At 41.8% G+C, this 21,555-nt stretch overlaps 1 protein-coding gene across 1 annotated transcript in view; it reads right to left on the bottom strand.

Moving 5' to 3' along the window:
- LOC126485035 (pikachurin-like) overlaps positions 1-21,555 on the bottom strand; it is a 779,910-nt gene that overhangs the window by 13,049 nt on the left and 745,306 nt on the right. Inside the window, exons 14-15 of the mRNA XM_050108640.1 lie at positions 18,195-18,425; positions 5,565-5,668 (exon numbers count right to left, since the gene is read on the bottom strand). Coding sequence (XP_049964597.1) covers positions 5,565-5,668; positions 18,195-18,425 — 335 coding nt within the window. The remainder of the gene's footprint in view (positions 1-5,564; positions 5,669-18,194; positions 18,426-21,555) is intronic.

The raw sequence follows: 21,555 nt of genomic DNA, 5'->3' as shown, positions 1-21,555 counted from the left end.
CAGTGTTCGAGTTCAGAGCTTAATCGGAGCAAAATGTATGCACGGTATTCCATTGTTCCAAGTACGTCGAACTGAATACACCTCCAGTTCAAGAGAGGTGTTACCGTCGTCATGTTTTTAATAGGGACTTCAGTCTAAGCTTTCACCATCCACTCAGTGATATGTGCAATAATTGTCACAAGTTCAAGACTGATAATACCTCTTCAGACAGGGCGTTAGCTACTGAACCCAAGAGGTAGAATGAGCTTCATTTAAGAAAAGCACACAATCAGATAGACGAAAAGAAACTGAACAGGAATACGAGAATTTACTGCTGATTTCACATTTGACTTACAGAAAACAGTGCTGGAACCTTATACGACTATGAACAAAATATTTTATCTGAGCGTATTGTGGACCTACGGTCTAGGTACGCATGACCTTAAATCAGGAAAAGCCTACATGTTCATGAGAAATGAACCTACCAAAGGGAGAGGTTCATGGGAACTTGGTTCATGCTTGGCCAAATATTCAGGACAACTGACCCATATCATTGCGTACAGCGACAGCTGCAGTGACCAGAACAAGAACCACAATATTCTAATATACTGAATGTATATGTTGAGGAAAAATCAACACATTGACACAATAGATTACAAGTTCGTCGAAACTGGCCTGTAATATGATCAAGTTTTTGGTCGAATTGGAGCTGCATATTTATTTCCCAAGGCAGAGTGCAAGGAAAGAAGAAGGCAATCATAAAGGTTACCATAATGGTATTGAAAACTGAATAATTTCTTTCGCTTACAGCCAAGCTTTACGTAGCAAAGGATGAAGTTGCTACAGATACCGAAGGGAACAAAATGCAGTATAGGAATATTAGGTGTATCCGAATAAACAAAAGAAAATCTCTAACAATGCAGTTCAAGTGTTCACTAAACTGTGACCTTGAGTTTATAGAATTGGATATTAGGAGGCACAATGTCGGTCGCCCATCGATGACTCTTCTGCAGCCTTTACATGAAAAAGGCACTGAAATAAAATTTGAGAAGCGGAAAAACTTAAGAAGATAATGAACTACATTCCTCCTATTTTTCATGGCTTCTATGCAATATATCCCATTCCCAGACAGCAGTATTCTTGGGTGCAACAGAGAGTGGACAAAGAAGAGGATGTCATGAAAGAATGGGATAAGAAAGACTGAAAAATGCGCAAGTCAGTGGTAGAGCAACACGAGTATTTCCCCAGGCAAGAAATAAGGCAGAAGGAAACGATTCTGTATTTGTATACAATGACAGTAAGGAGACAACGGAAAGTGACTATGAATAATCTCTCGTTTATGTTGGAAGCTCAGCAGTATAATTTCGATTTGGTGTTTTAATTTTCTTTGTTACTTCCTCTTGTATTATAATGTTCATGAAGTGTTGAAAATAAGTCATACAAGGAAGTAAATCATATCTTCTTAGTTTTGTACCTGTTTTACTCTAAAAAGTTTTAAGGCACAAGGGGTATAAGTACGTGTAACACATCGTAAAAAATAATGCATTGGTACTACAGTCTCTAACCCTAACTACAACTGTACAAGGATTAACTGATTATCAAAAACAAATATCTGATGTGGTGATACCAGGTCATATAGTTTATAAATAGCCATTTAACTTTAACAACCAATTACTGAGTTTGCTTAAGTTAGACTTGTACCCTCAGCCTCTCATATACCAGAAAGTAAACGTCGACGGATCACACCAACTCAAAACAAAATGTGCCAAAATGCTTCCTATAAATTAGAAATGAAAGATAAAGGCCCGAGAATTGTGAATTTTTCTGGTGTTATCACGCTGTTTCACTGTCCACTAATACGACTTTGACCATCGTGATAATCTGTCTGATTCTGTTGCACAACGCGCTACCCATTACGTAAACTAAGGTTAAGCCAAAGAACGGAATATACCACGCGCCATTCATCCGTAAACTGTGCAAACACGGTACCCAGAGTATTGTATTGTTTTGATGATATGTGTACTGCAGATATGAAACCATTTCAGCACTGCCGTAAATAATGGGATAGATATCACCCCACGCGAGGTGTAAGATGAAGCTCAGTGACCTGTGTTCACTGGTTTTAACACTAGCTGCAGATCGCATCGGTAGCTCTTGCGTCTTACAGGTGATGGTATACGAGAAGGTGGAAGAATCAAGAATATATTTTACGCAACTATATAAGATTTGAAGTAACGATTCGCAGTAGATAGTTATTCTACTAACATGACACATGAAACAATTCGTTTCTCATCGTTATGAACACTAAATGTGTGCGTTTAAAATAAAAATGGTATTTCAAAGCTATTAATTTTTTTAGGAAACACTCTTTTAGTAGCAAATGGGAGTAATTTTTAGTCAAGATTCGCTAAAGGGCTTTCCACTGAAAAACAAGCCTACAATTTCAAGGTCACTATAAGAGAAATTGTTAGCTAAAAACTAGATAACGAGTTAATAAAATGAAACTCTATCACACACATTTTCGATGAATGTGTATGAATGTATATGAATTACAGAATAAAATCTCAACTACCATGATCACTAAAGTCAGTTGGTCACATAGATGATCAGTTTTGGCAATTCTCTGTTGCCATCTTCGGATTTGCAGAAAGAAGGAACCGAAAATGCTATGTTTACATCATTACATAATCTCCTCCATCAGTACACTACGTGGTACTGTCCAATGTATGTCCCTGTTGATATCGTGAGCTGCACTATAAATAGGCATTTCATTTTCAAAAATGGTTCAAATGGCTCTGAGCACTATGGGACTTAACTTCTCAGGTCATCAGTCCCCTAGAACTTAGAACTACTTAAACCTAACTAACCTAAGGACATCACACACATCCATGCCCAAGGCAGGATTCGAACCTGCGACCGTAGCGGTCGCGAGGTTCCAGACTGTAGCGCCTAGAACCGCTCCGCCACTCTGGCCGGCTTTCATTTTCAAAATAAGAGTTGTACACACACATAATTGTGACGATTGCAAGAGTTCACATTCATCACCACTTTACAACTGACCTTCTTCCATGACCATCCTCTTCTTTTTCCTCTCTCTCTTCCTGCACACAAGATCACTGATGTTTGGGAAAGGGATACATTGTTACAAAACGCATGGTAAATGGGAGGGATGTGGTTCATTACCTTCTGAAGATTTTTCCACTTCTCAAATTCTATTTCAGTGCCACCTTCATGTAAGAGCTCCAGAAGAGGCATTAATGGGCTACCGATATTCTGCCTCCTGAAATCCACTTCTATAACCTCAAGCTAACGGTTTACTGAATTCTTTGACTGCATCGTTACGGTCTTTCCTTTGTTTATTCTGATCCATCTAATATTTCTCCACTATACAGGGTGTTTCAAAAAGGACTTTACAACCTTGAAAATTAATATAAATTAATTCATAGTATCTACAGAGGTGTCAATCTGTAGCGAAATACAACAAGTATTCTCTCGCGTAGTTCGCTAGCGCCGAGCCGCACCGTAAGGAACACTAGCGGAAGTTGCGTTGAAGATGGCTGACTTCACTGGAACCGAGCGTGCTAGCTGTGTGTTTTGGTTTGAAGAACCGAAGTCGGCTACAACAGTTCAGCGAAATTTTCGTTCCAAGTACGCTTAAGATCCTCATATTAGGCCCACAACATGTGAGTGGCATAAATGTTTTGTAGAAAGAGGGTGCAAGAGCAAAGTGTATGGACCCTTTTTTGCGTGAGAGAACCAACAGTGAGATAGTGTACCTGGATATGTTACAACAATTTTTGATACCACAGATCGATTTGGATGACCAAGAAGGAAACGTTTACTGCATGCAAGATGGTTCACCACCCCACTACCTGGCTGACGTCCGGGATTTTCTCAGTGACCTTTCCAGATCAATGGATTGACCGTGATGCGCCAACTGCTTGGTCCCCACGTTCATCAAGCATATAGTATTTGGACCCCCTGTGTCGTCTTCTCTACCTGAACTTAGAGCAAGAATGTAAGCCTTCACTGAGCAAGTTACACCTCCTATACTGTAGTGAGATTGTGAAGGGATTGACTTGCGATGGCATGTGTGCAGGATAACCAACGGAAGCCACATACATCATCTTGAGTTTAAGGTAAAAGAAACTTGATGCGTTACCCTACAAAATAACACTAAACCCACATGTACATCTTCTTTCCATAAATTTATATGAATTTTTAAATTCGTTAAGTCATTTTTGAAACATCCTGTATTTTGTTTCCTTCACTATATGTAGCCAATTCTTTCTATGCCATGAAATTCAAGGGTTTAGCTGAAAGAAAGTTTTGTTTTATTTCCACTACGGTAAGCCGGCCGGTGTGGCCGAGCGGTTTTAGCGGCGTCACTCTGGACCCGCGCGACCGCTACGGTCACAGGTTCGAATCCTGCCTCGGGTATGGATGTGTGTGATGTCCTTAGGTTAGTTAGGTTTAAGTAGGTCTAAGTCTAGGTGACTGATGACCTCAGATGTTAAGTCCCATAGTGCTCAGAGCCACTTGAACCATCCACTACGGTAAACATTCTGCTAGTCTTCTTCACTTCTTCCGTCTAATCTTTGGAAACAATTACATAGTTCAAATGTTTCTTTGCCTTTCCAATTCGATCAAAATCAGGACAGGTTCAACGAACTTGGGATCCATTGTACAAGTGTCGATATTTCCTCAAAATTCGATATTTCAAAACAAGGGCAGTTGTTCAGTGTTCATGAATGTGAGCGCTTGTAACCGGCGCAATAACACGCGTGTACATAGCTGCTGTTTTAAAATTGATATGCCAACATATAGTGTAGCTCACGACGCCAACATGGATATACTGTGTACAGCACCACTTACTGTGCTGATGGAAGAGACTATGCAATGACGTAAACAAAGCATTTCCGGTTCCATCTTTTGCAGATCTGAAGGTGGCAACAAACAGCTGCCCAAACCGGTCATCTAAATGAATAAATGATTTTAGAGATCTCGGCTGCTGAGAATTTATTCCGTGTTGATAGTACTACAGATCGCCTCCACGCTGACGATGCCAGAAGTGTACGTGGACGTATTTTTCGAAGAAATGTTTCATCGGCGGAACGACCCAATTTTCTACGTCACATGCACAAACATAAGCAGGTCATGGTGACAGACGACGCGCACTGGATAGATGAAACGTGTTGTGATCTCTAGTTTGTGGATTTGGGAGTGGATATGAGCTTAGATTGTACCATGAAATTATCAGAAAGAGAGCTTCTGATACACAGCAGTTACGAGTCATGTCTCGTCATGGAGCACCGCTACAGGTACCGTATGCACTCGTTAAAATGTAAGGACACAGGGTTTCTATGGCAGGATGTTATAGAAACAAATGTCATGTTAGTGAATAGTTATATTTATTGTTGAGTCGGACAAAAGCTCCCAGTTCCTTGCTAACTCGAACAAAAATCAAAAAGACGACAATTACTTTAAATTAACTTATATTCCAATCTACCATCTTTCAAGTTCAACTTCAAGTCACACAAATAATTTCCTAGACATCTGTAATGAGCGAGAACGGTGGTACTTACCTATATAGAGCCCTGTGTTAGTGTTGAGCTGTCTCAGCTTCCCTGGAGATCTTTTGATGATTGTCGGTCCGTTGTCCACGGTAATAGAACCCTCTTGCTCGTTCCTGAAATAGAGAAAATAACTTTACACAAAGCAACGATGTTATCTATCGCACGATTCAGCCGTAAGCCATACGTGGATTTACAAACTGATCATTTTAAAAGAAAGGTGGTTACTGAAAGTAGTTAACAATGCTATGCTGTAGCGGTTTTTGGCAATTCTATTTATCATAAACAGTAAACGTTATTAGAATGAGATTTTTACTCTGCACCAGAGTATGCGTATATCAAGAATGTTGAGTCGTGCTTCGGTAGCTCAGATGGTAGAGCACTTACCCGCGAAAGGCAAAGCTCCCGAGTTCGAGTCTCGGTCGGGCACACAGTTTCAATCTGTCAGGAAGTTTTAGTAAACATTATTACTTTCTTCTTGCATACATTGAGTACTTCCTACGGAGTTTGTTTAGGAGCTAATTATCACACACCGAACTCACGATTATGTACTGAAACATTAGATAAATCTGCACAGTTCTTGCCTAGATAAATACACCGTCGTGAGCGTGCTAGGCGATCACAATATTACGAATAAAAATGTTGTTGTAACTCACCATCGCCTCGGATGAGGTTGGCATGTGGTACGTATTCTTAACCATCGCATTCAAAAGCGTGCGATCTGCTTTTAACTAAACAGTATTCTGTCCCAGATCTACAGCAAAAATGTGGCCGCAAACCGCACTTAAATTAGTAAAACTGTGTAACTTATTCACGCGAAAATATTATACTCCCAAGCGGGCGATCGACAATTTATGTAAATAGACAGTGGCTGGTTAAAACTAATGTTACTAATATTCATTTCCGTACAAAACTATGAAAGACCGAAGGATTAATGTTTAATAAGACGTCGGTGATGACGTCATTGCATACGGAGCACGAGTTCGGAAAGAGTGACCTATTTTTGCCTTCTTGAAAGTAATAACCCGTCATTCGCATTAAATCACTTATAGAACCCACGGATTATATAGTTAAGGTATTCCGACCGTTATTTGAATTCCATTCCTACCGAACGCCATCCACCTTGTGATTACATGACCCTATTTAGAGCGTTTCGATCAAGCTTAGACGTGGTGTGGTGCGCACATAGTGCAATATGAAAGGCACCCAGATCGGAGAGGGTCACCTCTTTTTGCCTTCTTGAAAGTAATGATCCTCTCATTCGCATTAAATCACTTAAAGAAACTACGGAGTATGTAATTTAGGAAATTCCGACTGTGATTTGAAATCCGCACATAGTGCAACACGAAAGACGTGTAACACCTAGTGTTGACAAGGAAAGTCTTTCGTTCGAAGTGGTGTGTAGAGAACTGGCAAAGTTCACGCTCTCATTGATTTTACCGAACGGCAGATTCTTAGTAGTCCGTTGGCTGGGAACGACTATGGCAATACTGTACTAGCAAAGCTCTTCGAGTATTCTCGCGTGGCTTTAGACAGTAACCGCAGAAAGTGGTCGAGTGAGACTGGAAGGAGTGATCGGCTAGAAAGTACGAAACGTACACGGCTAACATAGGAAAGCGCAATTCAGTACAGGAGGGTAGTCAGCAGTCAATGGAGCAACAGACAATGCACAACAACCTTGCGACAGGAAATCGTTGAGAAACACACTGTTCATCATATATTACTAAAATAACGATTGAAATTGTGGGCTGTTTTGACATAAACACGTAGTTACGATTATCGTGGAACTAAGGAACCAGGGGAGTCAGTTGCCAGCTCCGATCGATCGCACTTGTCTTGCCATCACGAGGATGTCTGTGCCAGCATACACCATGAGGGATACTGCTCGACATGCGCATGCTGGGTCGTACACGAGTTGGATACCACAACATTAAGTTGTCAGTAATCTAACAGCAGTTAACGTTAAACCTGCGTTATACGGTCAAAGAAATAGGCGTTGCAGGTAGACACGGGAATCTCAAAGTCTTGGGCAAGGGCCTAGTGGAAGTAGTTTGCTATCGGCTTCTTCAAATCCTTCATGGAATTTCAGGTGATTGCCCGACAAATATGTTGTATCCTTCAAGTGCTATGACAAGAGTGATCCTAGGCAGCAGCGACCCGATCCGAGTCTGAGACAAACGCTCAGTGCAGTTTCTTAGCTGATCTGTTTTGCTGCTTCTTGTTGTTATCAAAAGGCTCAGAGTGGTAACCTGTGATATGCAGATAAGTTTTCTATTTTGGCGAAAGGTTACAACCGCTGTCTGACTATAGTTTGAACTTCCGTAAGTTCAGAACGACCAAGGAACCAAAAGCGAAGAAGCTGCCTACTGTTCTCCCTCCACATCATGAACTAGCTGATGTCTTCTGCACCGAATGCTGCATTTTCCTCTGGAGAGCAAATGAATATTCAGGTCCTCAGACGCCGCTGCATATGATCTCTGCGAATAACATAGAACACGTTTGAGGAACTTACAGTACTATGTTGTAAAGAACGGAAACGGCACGGGCACCTGTCGAAGTCTGCCTCCGGCAACGTAATAGTTTCTTGCATAATTATCGTCACTATAGATTGAAACCCTTTAGTTCTTTAAAAGTGGAGCTGTACGCAAATAGTTATGTAATTGTAATTTTCTGACTGTTCAATATTAGTAACAAACCGTTGTTAATTGTTCACAAACCAAAGAAAATTAGAGACCCATGAGCAAATATGTAGTCTCATGTATCTCAGTAATTACAGTTACACGTCATCATCGTCGCCATCGTCATCAGTAGTCCTTCAGCCTTACGGCAGGTCCAGACATGGTAAGTGGTCACTTCTCAGTCTTTCGTAGTTATCGTTTTTTCCCTGACACGATATGTTAGTTGGTCTCTGTGCCTCTCTCTTTGTCTCTTTGTTACTGTCTCTATCACCCTCTTTACGTCCTTAATGAAGTAAGCAGGGCATTCTCAAGATGTGGGATAACCTAATTTTCTTCCTTTCCCTTACGGTGTCTACGAGCGCCAGACACCACACTTGCTAGGTGGTAGCCTTTAAATCGGCCGCAGTCCGCTAGTATACGTCGGACCCGCGTGTCGCCACTATCAGTGATTGCAGAGCGAGCGCCGCCACTCGGCAGGTCTAGAGAGACGTCCTAGCACTCGCCCCAGTTGTACAGCCGACTTTGCTAGCGATGGTTCACTGACAAATTACGCTCTCATTTGCCGAGACGATAGTTAGCATAGCCTTCAGCTACGTCAATTGCTACGACCAAGCAAGGCGCCAGTATCATTTGCTATTTATCTTGTGATGCATGTACCGTCAGACCGATGTTCACCAATTATGGATTAAAGTTAAGTATTCCAGAAGCTCCGTACTTTTTTTACTAGACTCAACTCCTTTAACTGTTCCAGACCTCACGCCAGCCTGCGTGAGCTTAAACGCGTGCCTTTTGGCTACCTCATAGTGGCTTGCCTGTCTTGCCAAGTCACAACACTTCTTCCACACACAGTGTCATCTGTCTTCTTTCTTCGTCCTTTCGTAAATCTGAAGTTTGAAACCTACTGTAGTTGCTGTCCATCTACGCTGATTTTGGCCTCCTCTCCTTGTTCTCTCAATATTACATTTTTCGTTCTTTTCTTATTTACTATGATTCCGAATTCTTTGTATTTCTTCCTAGTCCTTCAACGACAACAACAAACAGGTTTTTGGCTTCCATGAGCTCAGTATTGTCTCCAAGTAGGGTATTTATAGAGGGTGCAGGGAAGAAAGACACACAGTGTGGTCAAGCAGGTGGCATCCTGTCAAGCAAACTTTCCCACGTAACAGGGGATGGGAGAAATGCGGCGCTAGGGGGCTGTAGCAACAAAGCGGCAGCCAATTTCCGATGAGGAAGCGGAAGTAGTCACCCAGCATTCTCAAAATTTCTGAGGCGGGACAGCCATTCGCAACGTGCTAGGAATTCACGACCAGGGTACGCTGATCGTTACTTCGACGACGTCAGCCTTGAAGCAATGCAGAATGTACAAATTTCGTAATTTTGCTGCGAAAAAGGCTTTTTGAGAAAACTACATGCATTAAAATTTAATTCCCTTGCAGTACCATATGCTTATAACATTGATGGGCTGCTGTTTTCGCAGAATATCGTATCTTTTGAGCGAATTAATTGCATTAAAGTTCTAGAGCGTATTTATTAATCTGTTTAAGCGTGTAAGAGGGTAATAGAGTGGATGACTTGGTTGGTACACGTCTGCAGATCTGTTCTCATAGCTGCCCAAAAACCCTGGTCTACGCTTACAAGGGAACCTCTCCATCGCACCCCCCTCAGATTTAGTTATAAGTTGGCACAGTGAATAGGCCATGAAAAACAAAACACAGATCAATCGAGAAAACAGGAAGAAGTTGTGTGGAACTATGAAAAATATAAGCAAAATATACGAACTGAGTAGTCCATGCGCAATATAAGCAACATCAAGGAGAGTGTTGGCACAGGGACGCCGTGGTCCCGTGGTTAGCGTGAGCAGCTGCGGAATGAGAGCTCTATGGTTCAACTCCTCCGTCGAGTGAAAATTTTAATTTTTTATTTTCAGACAATTTATCTGTCCGTCCGTGTCAATTATCAAAGTTCATGCACTCACACATAATCAACTTCGCTCTCCAAAATTCCAGGACATGTTCAGATTTGCTTGGACATATGCAGGATTTGACGGTCTACACACGGAAAAATTTGAAAACGTTAAAAACATATGTTTTGACAGAGCACAGAGAAAACTGTGCGACTGTGAAACTGTTTCATTCATTTGTTGCAGTTTGTGTGACAAACTCTTATGTTTTCATCACTTTTTTGGGACTGATTATCACATCCACAAGAAAACCTAAATCGGGCAAGGTAGAAGAATCTTTTTACCCATTCGCCAAGTGTACAAGTTAGGTGGGTCGACAACACATTCCTGTCATGTGAGCACATGCCGTTACCAGTGTCGTATAGAATATATCAGACGTTTCTTCCTGTGGAGGAATCGGTTGACCTACGACCTTGCGATCAAATGTTTCCGGTTCCCATTGGGGAGGCACGTTCAAAATGGTTCAAATGGCTCTGAGCACTATGGGACTTAACAGCTATGGTCATCAGTCCCCTAGAACTTAGAACTACTGAAATCTAACTAACCTAAGGACAGCACACAACACCCAGCCATCACGAGGCAGAGAAAATCCCTGACCCCGCCGGGAATCGAACCCGGGAACCCGGGCGTGGGAAGGGAGGCACGTCCTTTCGTCTACTAATCGCACGGTTTTACAGTGCGGTCGCAAAACACACACACTAAACTTATTACAGTGAACAGAGACGTCAATGAACGAACGGACAGATCATAACTTTGCGAAAATAAAGTGTGTAAACTTTTCACTCGAGGGAAGACTTGAACCAAGGACCTTTCATTCCGCAGCTACTCACGCTAACCGCAGGACCACGGCGTTCCTGAGCTCAATTCTCCTTGATGTTGCTTATCTTGTGCATGGACTACTCAGTTCGTATATTTTGCCAATTTTTTTCGTAGTTCCACACAACTTCTTCCTGTTTCCTCGATTGATCTGTGTTCAGTTTTTCAAGGCCTATCCACTGTGCCAACTTATAACTCAATCTGAGGGGGGTGCGATGGAGAGGTTCCCTTGTTAGGAGTATGGAACGAAAAACATTGAAAATTAAAATAAAATGTAACACCTACAGCGACCCACACGCAGAAACACAACATACGTTCACAATAAGCAAACACATAAACTTAATCTTCGTCTGAGACAATGGAGAACGTTGTCCTAGGATAAATTCCCCGCTTTTGGAAAACTGTCTTTGGTCGGCTTCAGGTAAATGCAGGAAATCTAAGCCCCTCTGTCTTTCTTCCCTAATAATCGATTGTAAAGTCGCGTTACTTACAAGACAGGTCCCCAGCGGTGCGATCAGCTGTTTGGAACTGTCTGTACGGTGATGCACGTTAAGATCCCAGCCTTCATACACTGCATTCCATTCACCCTGGTGGGCTCTCGTTTTTGCGTAATTGACGAAAAGTATTCGGAATTCTGTGTGCATGCAGGAGGTTGTGGGTTCGAATCTGAACAAATACAGCAAGTTCTTATTTTTGTACTTTTAAATCTTTATCGTGATGACTTTGATCATCATTTTTGTTCTATTAATTGATTTCAATGTAAATTTTAATTCCATTCCGTTATCATTTAATGTTAATCATAATATAAAAATGTTAATCATAATATAAACTTCTCCATTTGCTCTCATTTTGATTTCTATCATTCCTTCTCCACTTGAAATCTTGGTTCATGTGCCTTAATTAATTTCACCTATTAAGTTCGATTTAATTTTGTTTTATCAGCCCGTTATTTCTTCCACATTATTGCGGTCATTATATATCTTTCTCATTTTGCTTGTGTTCAGTTTTACTTATAAACCCATCTTTCATTAAAATTTTCATCTGCGTTATTTTGTCCACAGTGCAGTAGATATTTTGGTTATGTTTTACATATATGACGTTTACCACGCAAAAAAAAAAAAAAAATTTGCAGATCTGGTAACAAAAACACATTTTTCACACCATTGCACAAGTATAAATAGATTGTTTCTTCTTTTGTTTTTTAACTGATAGATCGGAATTTTCTAATAATTGAATATTATAATAGTTAAACATAATTAATTCATAGTAACAAAAATTCCCATCGGAAAAAGAATGATGTAAAGAAAAAAAGAAACAAATGAAAAAGTTCGTACGATGGATAAAATGATGTGAGAGAGGAATAGGACTAAAAAGTTACATTTAACTCAACTAATATAATAAATATCATGATCAAAGTCATTTTGATAAAAATTTAAAAGTAAAAGACACGTATTGCATTTGACAAAATTAGAACCCACAACCTCCTGCACTTGAAGCTGTTATCCTATCCACTACACCATGCAACCGGACTATACAAAGAGCCTTTCTTAATGCTCTTGCGTATCACACAAAATTCCAAATATTTATCGTCAGCTACTCGCAAACGAGAGCCAACAAGGTGAATGCCCGCTGTTTGTGATACCCGGGATCTTAACGTGCATCATCGGACAGAAAGTTCCAAAAAGTCGATTGCACCGATGGGAACCCTTCTTTGTTAGCAGTCGGCCGAGTGTAAAACAGCCCGCTCTACTCCTTGTAGTGGAGAGTAAATACAAGTGAATGTACAAGCGCTGAATGAGACACTACATAACAGATGAATGCAGTGTATTTACTTGTAACATCATGAATGTTTAACAATCTAGTACAGTAAGTAGAGAAACATTGACGAATAACAACGTAATTGTCTCTCTGAATGAGGTCGGGTTGGCTAAACTGTATAAGTTGGGAACTATGATCATATCCGTGTGAGATCGACGTAGCGATAAACAGCTTAGCAGTGGTTCTGTATGGAAGCAGACGTGTGTGCCGCTGCCACCAGTACGGCACTGAGATGTGCATTCTCCCGGCAAAGCACTCATAAAGCTTAAATTAAACCAGAAAACAATGAAGTTCCGCTGTACAGTAAAGGTTAAAGTTCTCGTGAAATGCTTTGTCTTTGCTTTGTCTTCAACCACGCGAGTTGCATATAATGCCACCCTTCAAGTGCTTTAAAGTGCCGTGCCGTTCAAATGCACCTCATAAATGATAAGTGTATGCGACTTAGCTGACATTCAGTGAGACATAGAATTTTAACCGTGTTAACTTATATTAACAAGCCTCTAATCAGTCGTCAACACTTGGTCACTAGCGATTAAAAAGTGAGTTTTGGTTTACAGTCAGAACTCGCATTGAAACGCACGTCAGAACTGATTTCTTTTCTTTGTATATTTCTCTTTCTGTACACGTTTCCTGAGTCATAGTTGAACCATGTTACTCTTTCTTTTATATGCTTTTATTATGTGTGTGTGTGTGTGTTTATGCGTGTAAATGGAGGTATCTACTGGCCTGTAACTATCATTTGTGCATATCTTATGCTGAAGGTAATTCAAGGGCTACTTCTAATGTTAGGTCTGCATGTTAAGTCCGCCATAAGGCGCCGCTTCAGTAGGTGCTATATGTGAGACAATAATATGCTACCCAGCAAGAAAACATTTAAATTTCAGAAATAAATGACATAGGAAACATAATATATGACGCACTGATTTCATTGAAGATTTTAATAGTATTAAAGGATGCAAGTTGTCTCAGATACTTGAAGACAACGATTTACCCAAGTATGTAGTAGATGTTATAAAAAGTATATATTAGCAGTCACGTTTAAGTATTAGAGGCATAAGTAATCGAAACAGAGAGAGCGTAACCTAAATTTAAGACAGGTGTGGAGTTCATCACACATGCCATTCAATATCTAGACAAACGAAATTCTATTGGAATGGGTGAATGAACTGTATTTTTACTCTTTTAATTTTAAAAATCCTGGCTATATACTGTCGATGATATTTGCAAATGTACAGGTAATTGTTGGTAACAGCTAGATTAACAAAGAGTAGCGTAACAACTGCAAAGATTCTTTGTCTCATACAGCTTGCAGATATCTGAAGAAAAACCAAATATTATGACATTTTATTGGAAAAAAGTGTAATTCAAAATTCAATGAACAGGAATATAGTAGATCATGTAATAACATTAATATACTTAGGGTGCAATAAATCGCATGATTACGAAATTGATATCAACTTGTTGTTGTTGTTGTGGTCTTCAGTCCTGAGACTGGTTTGATGCAGCTCTCCATGCTACTCTATCCTGTGCAAGCTTTTTCATCTCCCAGTACCTACTGCAACCTACATCCTTCTGAATCTGCTTAGTGTATTCATCTCTTGGTCTCGCCCTACGATTTTTACCCTCCACGCTGCCCTCCAATACTAAATTGGTGATCCCTTGATGCCTCAGAACATGTCCTACCAACCGATCCCTTCTTCTGGTCAAGTTGTGCCACAAACTTCTCTTCTCCCCAATCCTATTCAATACTTCCTCATTAGTTATGTGATCTACCCATCTAATCTTCAGCATTCTTCTGTAGCACCACATTTCGAAAGCTTCTATTCTCTTCTTGTCCAAACTATTTATCGTCCATGTTTCACTTCCATACATGGCTACACTCCATATGAATACTTTCAGAAATGACTTCCTGACACTTAAATCAACACTGAATGTTAACAAATTTCTCTTCTTCAGAAACGCTTTCCTTGCCATTGCCAGCCTACATTTTATATCCTCTCTACTTCGACCATCATCAGTTAATTTGCTCCCCAAATAGCAAAACTCCTTTACTACTTTAACTGCCTCATTTCCTAATCTAATTCCCTCAGCATCACCCGACTTAATTAGACTACATTCCATTATCCTTGTTTTGCTTTTGTTGATGTTCATCTTATATCCTCCTTTCAAGACACTGTCCATTCCATTCAACTGCTCTTCCAAGTCCTTTGCTGTCTCTGACAGAATTACAATGTCATCGGCGAACCTCAAAGTTTTTATTTCTTCTCCATGAATTTTAATACCTACTCCGAATTTTTCTTTTGTTTCCTTTACTGCTTGCTCAATATACAGATTGAACAACATCGGGGACAGGCTACAACCCTGTCTTACTCCCTTCCCAACCACTGCTTCCCTTTCATGTCCCTCGACTCTTATAACTGCCATCTGGTTTCTGTACAAATTGTAAATAGCCTTTCGCTCCCTGTATTTTACCCCTGCCACCTTTAGAATTTGAAAGAGAGTATTCCAGTCAACATTGTCAAAAGCTTTCTCTAAGTCTACAAATGCTAGAAACGTAGGTTTGCCTTTCCTTAATATTTCTTCTAAGATAAGTCGTAAGGTCAGTATTGCCTCACGTGTTCCAGTGTTTCTACGGAATCCAAACTGATCTTCCCCGAGGTTGGCTTCTACTAGTTTTTCCATTCGTCTGTAAAGAATTCGTGTTAGTATTTTGCAGCTGTGACTTATTAAGCTGATAGTTCGGTAATTTTCACATCTGTCAACACCTGCTTTCTTTGGGATTGGAATTATTATATTCTTCTTGAAGTCTGAGGGTATTTCACCTGTTTCATACACCTTGCTCACCAGATGGTAGAGTTTTGCCAGGACTGGCTCTTCCAAGGCCGTCAGTAGTTCCAATGGAATATTGTCTACTCCGGGGGCCTTGTTTCGACTCAGGTCTTTCAGTGCTCTGTCAAACTCTTCACGCAGTATCGTATCTCCCATTTCATCTTCATCTACATCCTCTTCCATTTCCATAACATTGTCCTCAAGTACATCGCCCTTGTATAGACCCTCTATATACTCCTTCCACCTTTCTGCTTTCCCTTCTTTGCTTAGAACTGGGTTTCCATCTGAGCTCTTGATATTCATACAAGTCATTCTCTTATCTCCAAAGGTCTCTTTAATTTTCCTGTAGGCGGTATCTATCTTACCCCTAGTGAGATAGGCCTCTACATCCTTACATTGGTCCTCTAGCCATCCCTGCTTAGCCATTTTGCACTTCCTGTCGATCTCGTTTTTGAGACGTTTGTATTCCTTTTTGCCTGTTTCACTTACTGCATTTTTATATTTTCTCCTTTCATCAATTAAATTCAATATTTCTTCTGTTACCCAATGATTTCTACTAGCCTTCGTCTTTTTACCTACTTGATCCTCTGCTGCCTTCACTACTTCATCCCTCAAAGCTACCCATTCTTCTTCTACTGTATTTATTTCCCCCATTCCTGTCAATTGCTCCCTTATGCTCTATCTGAATCTCTGGACAACCTCTGGTTCTTTTAGTTTATCCAGGTCCCATCTCCTTAAATTCCCACCTTTTTGCAGTTTCTTCAGTTTTAATCTACAGGTCATAACCAATAGACTGTGGTCAGAGTCCACATCTGCCCCTGGAAATGTCTTACAATTTAAAACCTGGTTCCTAAATCTCTGTCTAACCATTATATAATCTATCTGATATCTTTTAGTATCTTTTAGTGTTTCAACTTAACGTAGAGAAATGTAACTCCTCGAATGGTACTATTAGACCAACCTTCAACAGGAAAGTAAACCTTCTGACATTTTATAAAATACTGTTGGAATAAAACGAGGTTAGACTAAGAATAAGATTTCTCAAATATGTAGTAGGGTACAGGCAAGATCGAAATCGATCTACGACAGTAAAAGCAGAAAACTATGTTAATAAATGTAGATATAAAAAGAAAGAAATAGATGAACACACAGGGAAATGGAAAGATGAAGTCTGTAGGATGGAGGATGACCAAGTACGAAAGAATAACAGAGATATGCTTCCTAAAAGGACGAAGATAAAAGAGGGAGACTTAATTTATACGTCTGTATAAGTAATCTCAATAGGTCGGCGTAAGAGTCATAGCCCAATACGTGTAAGAGATCAAGACAGCTGAAGCGGTGGGTGGGGAGAGGGCATTGACTGTAACGTGCCACCTAGACATTATCTCTAAAATAAATATCGGATGAACTAATGGGAGAGCTGAAGTGCAATAGGGTGCCAAGGCGTTCGTCAAGCCGCGCGGGGTAGCCGCGCGGTCGATGGCGCCCTGCCACGGTTCGCGCGTTCCCCCCGTCGGATGTTCGAGTTCTGCCTCGGACACAGGTGAGTGCGTTGTCCTTAGCGTAAGTTAGATAACGTAGTGTGTAAGCCTAGGGACCGATGATCTCAGCAGTTTGGTCCCATAGGAACTTACCACAGATTTCCAAAATTGTTCGTAAAACCAGGAACGTGCTCCTGCAGGCCTTTGATAACGGTTCTTTTGTTTTCGCAGCAACATGAATGAGGGGGCCAAAGTCGCGGTACGACAAACATCACAGACCCAGCATTGGCCCGAACTACGCTGTCTACATATTTCTGGTTAAACGTCTCACTGGGCTGTCGGGGATTTTGGCGTCTTACATGATTCGAAACGAGGCAAATTCAATACTCGTCGAATGACGGTACGGGTCTCCGATCCGTTGCTGTCCAGTTTTGTGTGTGTGTGTGTGTGTGTGTGTGTGTGTGTGCGTATGTCGTCTATCGCACTGAAGATGAGCAGCATCATATGACGCTGCAAACAACCACCTTTTGCCAGGTACCCAACTCAAAATGTCCTCTGTATGTAGTTTCCTACGCCAGGTTATCCAGAAAAATAGCTGAGTTCGACCCGCATTCACCTGTAGAGGCAATACGTGTCAATTCTGAAACCGATAGTCAGTGACAAAGCATGTAACTCGTCTCCATTACCTGTCGGTTAATATCTTTTAATGGCAACTAACTGTTCTCATGCCATGTTACATGGTTGTGAGTGGTACTCGGTTCCTTCTAGACACGTTCGACAGTCCGGGTCTACGCCCTAACAAACAGAGCAACTTCATCAACGGTCTGTACAGACACGAAAACAGCTGCCGCAAATTACGTGACATTCGCACGTCTACTCGTTTTACTGTGGTGATTCCTTACAAGTGACTGGAAGTGCACACGATGCCATGGCTTAAGCCAGCGGTGCATTGTCATCTGACCGCCTGTCCCCAGTTCTACACCGTCAGAGCACTCCAAAGACACCAGTTTGATTGACAGTTTGCCCGTTGCGCCCACTGCAGTACGGTGTAGAAACGCACCTGATGGCCTTGACGCGGTGCCAGAGGTTGTCGTCGACGCGCGTGGCGTTGTAGACGATGTCGACCTCGCCGCTGCCCAGGTTGAAGCGCAGGTGCAGGAATCCGTCGGCGACCCCGAGCGCCAGGAAGTCGGCGGCCGAGGACGCGTCGCGCCGCCCGCTCCACAGCAGCACGCCCTCCGGCACGCCCGTCCGGAAGCGCATGTTGATGTTCACCTTGTAGCTCACGATCCTGGGCCGCACGCAAGAGACAGCAGGTAGCTCAGCACCGCGTTTGTGATGTCCTACTAGCTACGCAGAGGTAAACGTCAGGTATACTCTGTACTCTCCCTCTCTCTCTCTCTCTCTCTCTCTCCCTCCCCCTCTCTCTCTGCCTGTCTTACACACACACACACACACACACACACACACACACACACGCATACGCACACACACAAGCACGCACTTACATTGGAATAAATAGCGTCGTTTCACAACCAAATACATAATGTGCCAGGCAGCCGTGGCCACTGTAACTACACTACTGGTCATTAAAATTGATGCACCAAGAAGAAATGCAGATAATAAACGGGTATTCATTGGACAAAAATATTATACTACAACTGACATGTGATTACATTTTTACGCAGTTTGGGTGCATAGATCCTAAGAAATCAGTACACAGGACAACTACCTCTGGCCGTAATAACGGCCATGACACGCCTGGGCATTGAGTCAAACGGAGCTTGGATGGCGCGTACAGGTACAGCGCTCCCCATGCAGCTTCAACACGATACCACAGTTCATCGAGAGTAAAGACTGGCGTATTGTGACGAGCCAGTTGCTCGGCCACCATTGGCCAGAGGTTTTCAATTGGTGAGAGATCTGGAGAATGTGCTGGCCAGGGCAGCAGTCGAACATTTTCTGTATCCAGAAAGACCCGTACAGGACCTCCAACATGCGGTTGTGCATTACCCTGCTGAAATGTAGGGTTTCGCAGGGATCGAATGAAGGGTAGAGCCACGGGCCGTAGCACATGTGAAATGTAACGTCCACTGTTCAAAGTGCCGTTAATGCGAACAAGAGGTGACCGAGACGTGTAACCAATGGCACCCCATACCATCACGCCGGGTGATACGCCACTATGGCGATGACGAATACACGCTTCCAATGTGCGTTCACCGTGATGTCGTCAAACACGGATGCGACCATCATGATGCTGTAAACAGAACCTGGATTCATATGAAAAAATGACGTTTTGCCAGTCGTGCACTCAGGTTCATCGTTCAGTACACCATCGCAGACGCTCCTGTCTGTGATGTTTGTTGTCTTGCAGAAGTCCCATCTGTTGACTCAGGAATCGAGACGTGGCTGTACGATCCGTTACAGCAGTGCGGATAAGATGCCTATCATCTCGACTGCTAGTGATACGAGGCCGTTGGGATCCAGCACGGCGTTCCGTATTACCCTCCTGAAACCACCGATTCCATATTCTGCTAACAGTCATTGGATCTCGACCAACGCGAGCAGCAATGTCGCGATACGATAAATCACAATCGAGATAGGCTACAATCCGACTTTTATCAAAGTCGGAAACGTAATGGTACGTATTTCTCCTCCTTACACGAGGCATCACAGCAACGTTTCACCAGGCAACGCCGGCCAACTGCTGTTAGTGTATGAGAAATCGGTTGGAAACTTTCCTCATGTCATTACGTCGTAGGTGTCGCCACCGGCGCTAACCTTGTGTGAATGCTCTGAATAGCTAATCATTTGCATATCACAGCATCTTCTTCCTGTCGGTTAAATTTCGCGTCTGTAGCAAGTCATCTTAATGGTGTAGCAATTTTAATGGCCAGTAGTGTATAATGAAGAAAGACAACACCTAGACCAATTGCTATGTTCTATTTGGAAGACCGTTTTCTATATACAACAAAAACTGTAGTTACAAAATTCTCGTTCTAGCTTTCAAAAAAATGTTACGCAATTTACTTCTTTTTTCAGTTCGCACCTACACGTTTGGAGTCGTGGTACAAAGTGAAATCACCACACCACAGCGGTGGAAGCATGTGGCAAGAACACATGGAGATCATCGTGCTTGAAAGTCGGTGTACCACAACCGTAACCGTAGTGGGAAATGGGAAATCACTCGACATCCGCTGGATTCCGCGAATGTCCATGCCTATTGACAAAGGCCGTCGAAACGAGGCAGCACCGTGTATGTTACGGCTTTGTGACGCCACTCCTGAGGAAGCGTGTAGTTGCCTAATTACCACGGATTGTGATAGCAGTATCCCGCTTCAAGTACAGCAACCGAAGTACCACAAAACGTTCCACTTCATGAACGGTGTGCCCCATTCTCCTTTCACTCGTCTAGGGTCATGATTCGCTGTTGTGGCGAGGGAATTACAATGTGTACCACTACTGCATAGAAGTACCTAAATATAAACAAACTATAAGTTTTGTAGCTTTCTTCGAGGCGACAGCGAAAGCTCTTTGGCTAACCTTCGTACCATCATCTTCGGATCCAGGAAGCTATTGGTATGAAGCGCAGCTTGTCATAAGTATGACATCACCGTTGTTGACAAGCTGCCCTCGCAGCAAAAGTAACGTGAAACTGAATGTAATCTATATTGAGGGCTTTAGACGGTTTATCTAAGTAAAAGGCAAGAGGTTATGAGCGCTGTTTCACCTGTATTGAGAAATACGTGCGTCAGGTCACTGTTTCTGAGTAAGATTACTTATTATTTAACATATTAAGAACTCGAATACACAGTATTAACGTTCCACGGTAATACTGATTCAACAGTTCGTTATGAACTGGCTTTAGAGACCATGACTTGAACAGTTTATTTCACGATGGTGGGAGCCGTTTCATAACTAACTATTAAGTAAATATTATTGTGGAACACTACTACTGTGTATTCAATTTCATAATATCTCTTTGTTCCTCCTAGAACCGATGTACTATTCGATAAATATTATCATTTAATACTTCATTCCACCAGTTGGTCAGCAGCTCTCGCGTACCCAGCAACAGTTTCGAGCACAGTGTTTCGTTTGTGGGTTGTAACGAGCTTCTACCAACAAGAAGGGACATATAGTTTTATTCGCTGTATGCATTTCAGTTTAAAATATTCAGTTTGTTACGTATTTGCATTTCTGATAGCCGCAACTTCGATGAGTATGCTGATACAATAGCCCTATAATTAGTAATCTTATAAAACCATTCACTTGACGGAAGACCCATATCAGAAGGAAATGAGAGCAATCCGCTCACTTACAGTCCCGTATCACTAACACGGGATTTCCAGTACGATTTTGGAACGTATGCTGCGTACGAAAATTATGAATTACCTGAAATGTAACGGTCTACTGACGCA

The sequence above is a fragment of the Schistocerca serialis genome, chromosome 6, assembly GCF_023864345.2.
Source record: "Schistocerca serialis cubense isolate TAMUIC-IGC-003099 chromosome 6, iqSchSeri2.2, whole genome shotgun sequence".
Classification (NCBI taxonomy): Eukaryota; Metazoa; Arthropoda; class Insecta; order Orthoptera; family Acrididae; genus Schistocerca; species Schistocerca serialis.
The sequence above is the reverse complement of the archived record's forward strand: the minus strand, read 5'-3'. Positions and strand labels throughout refer to the sequence as shown.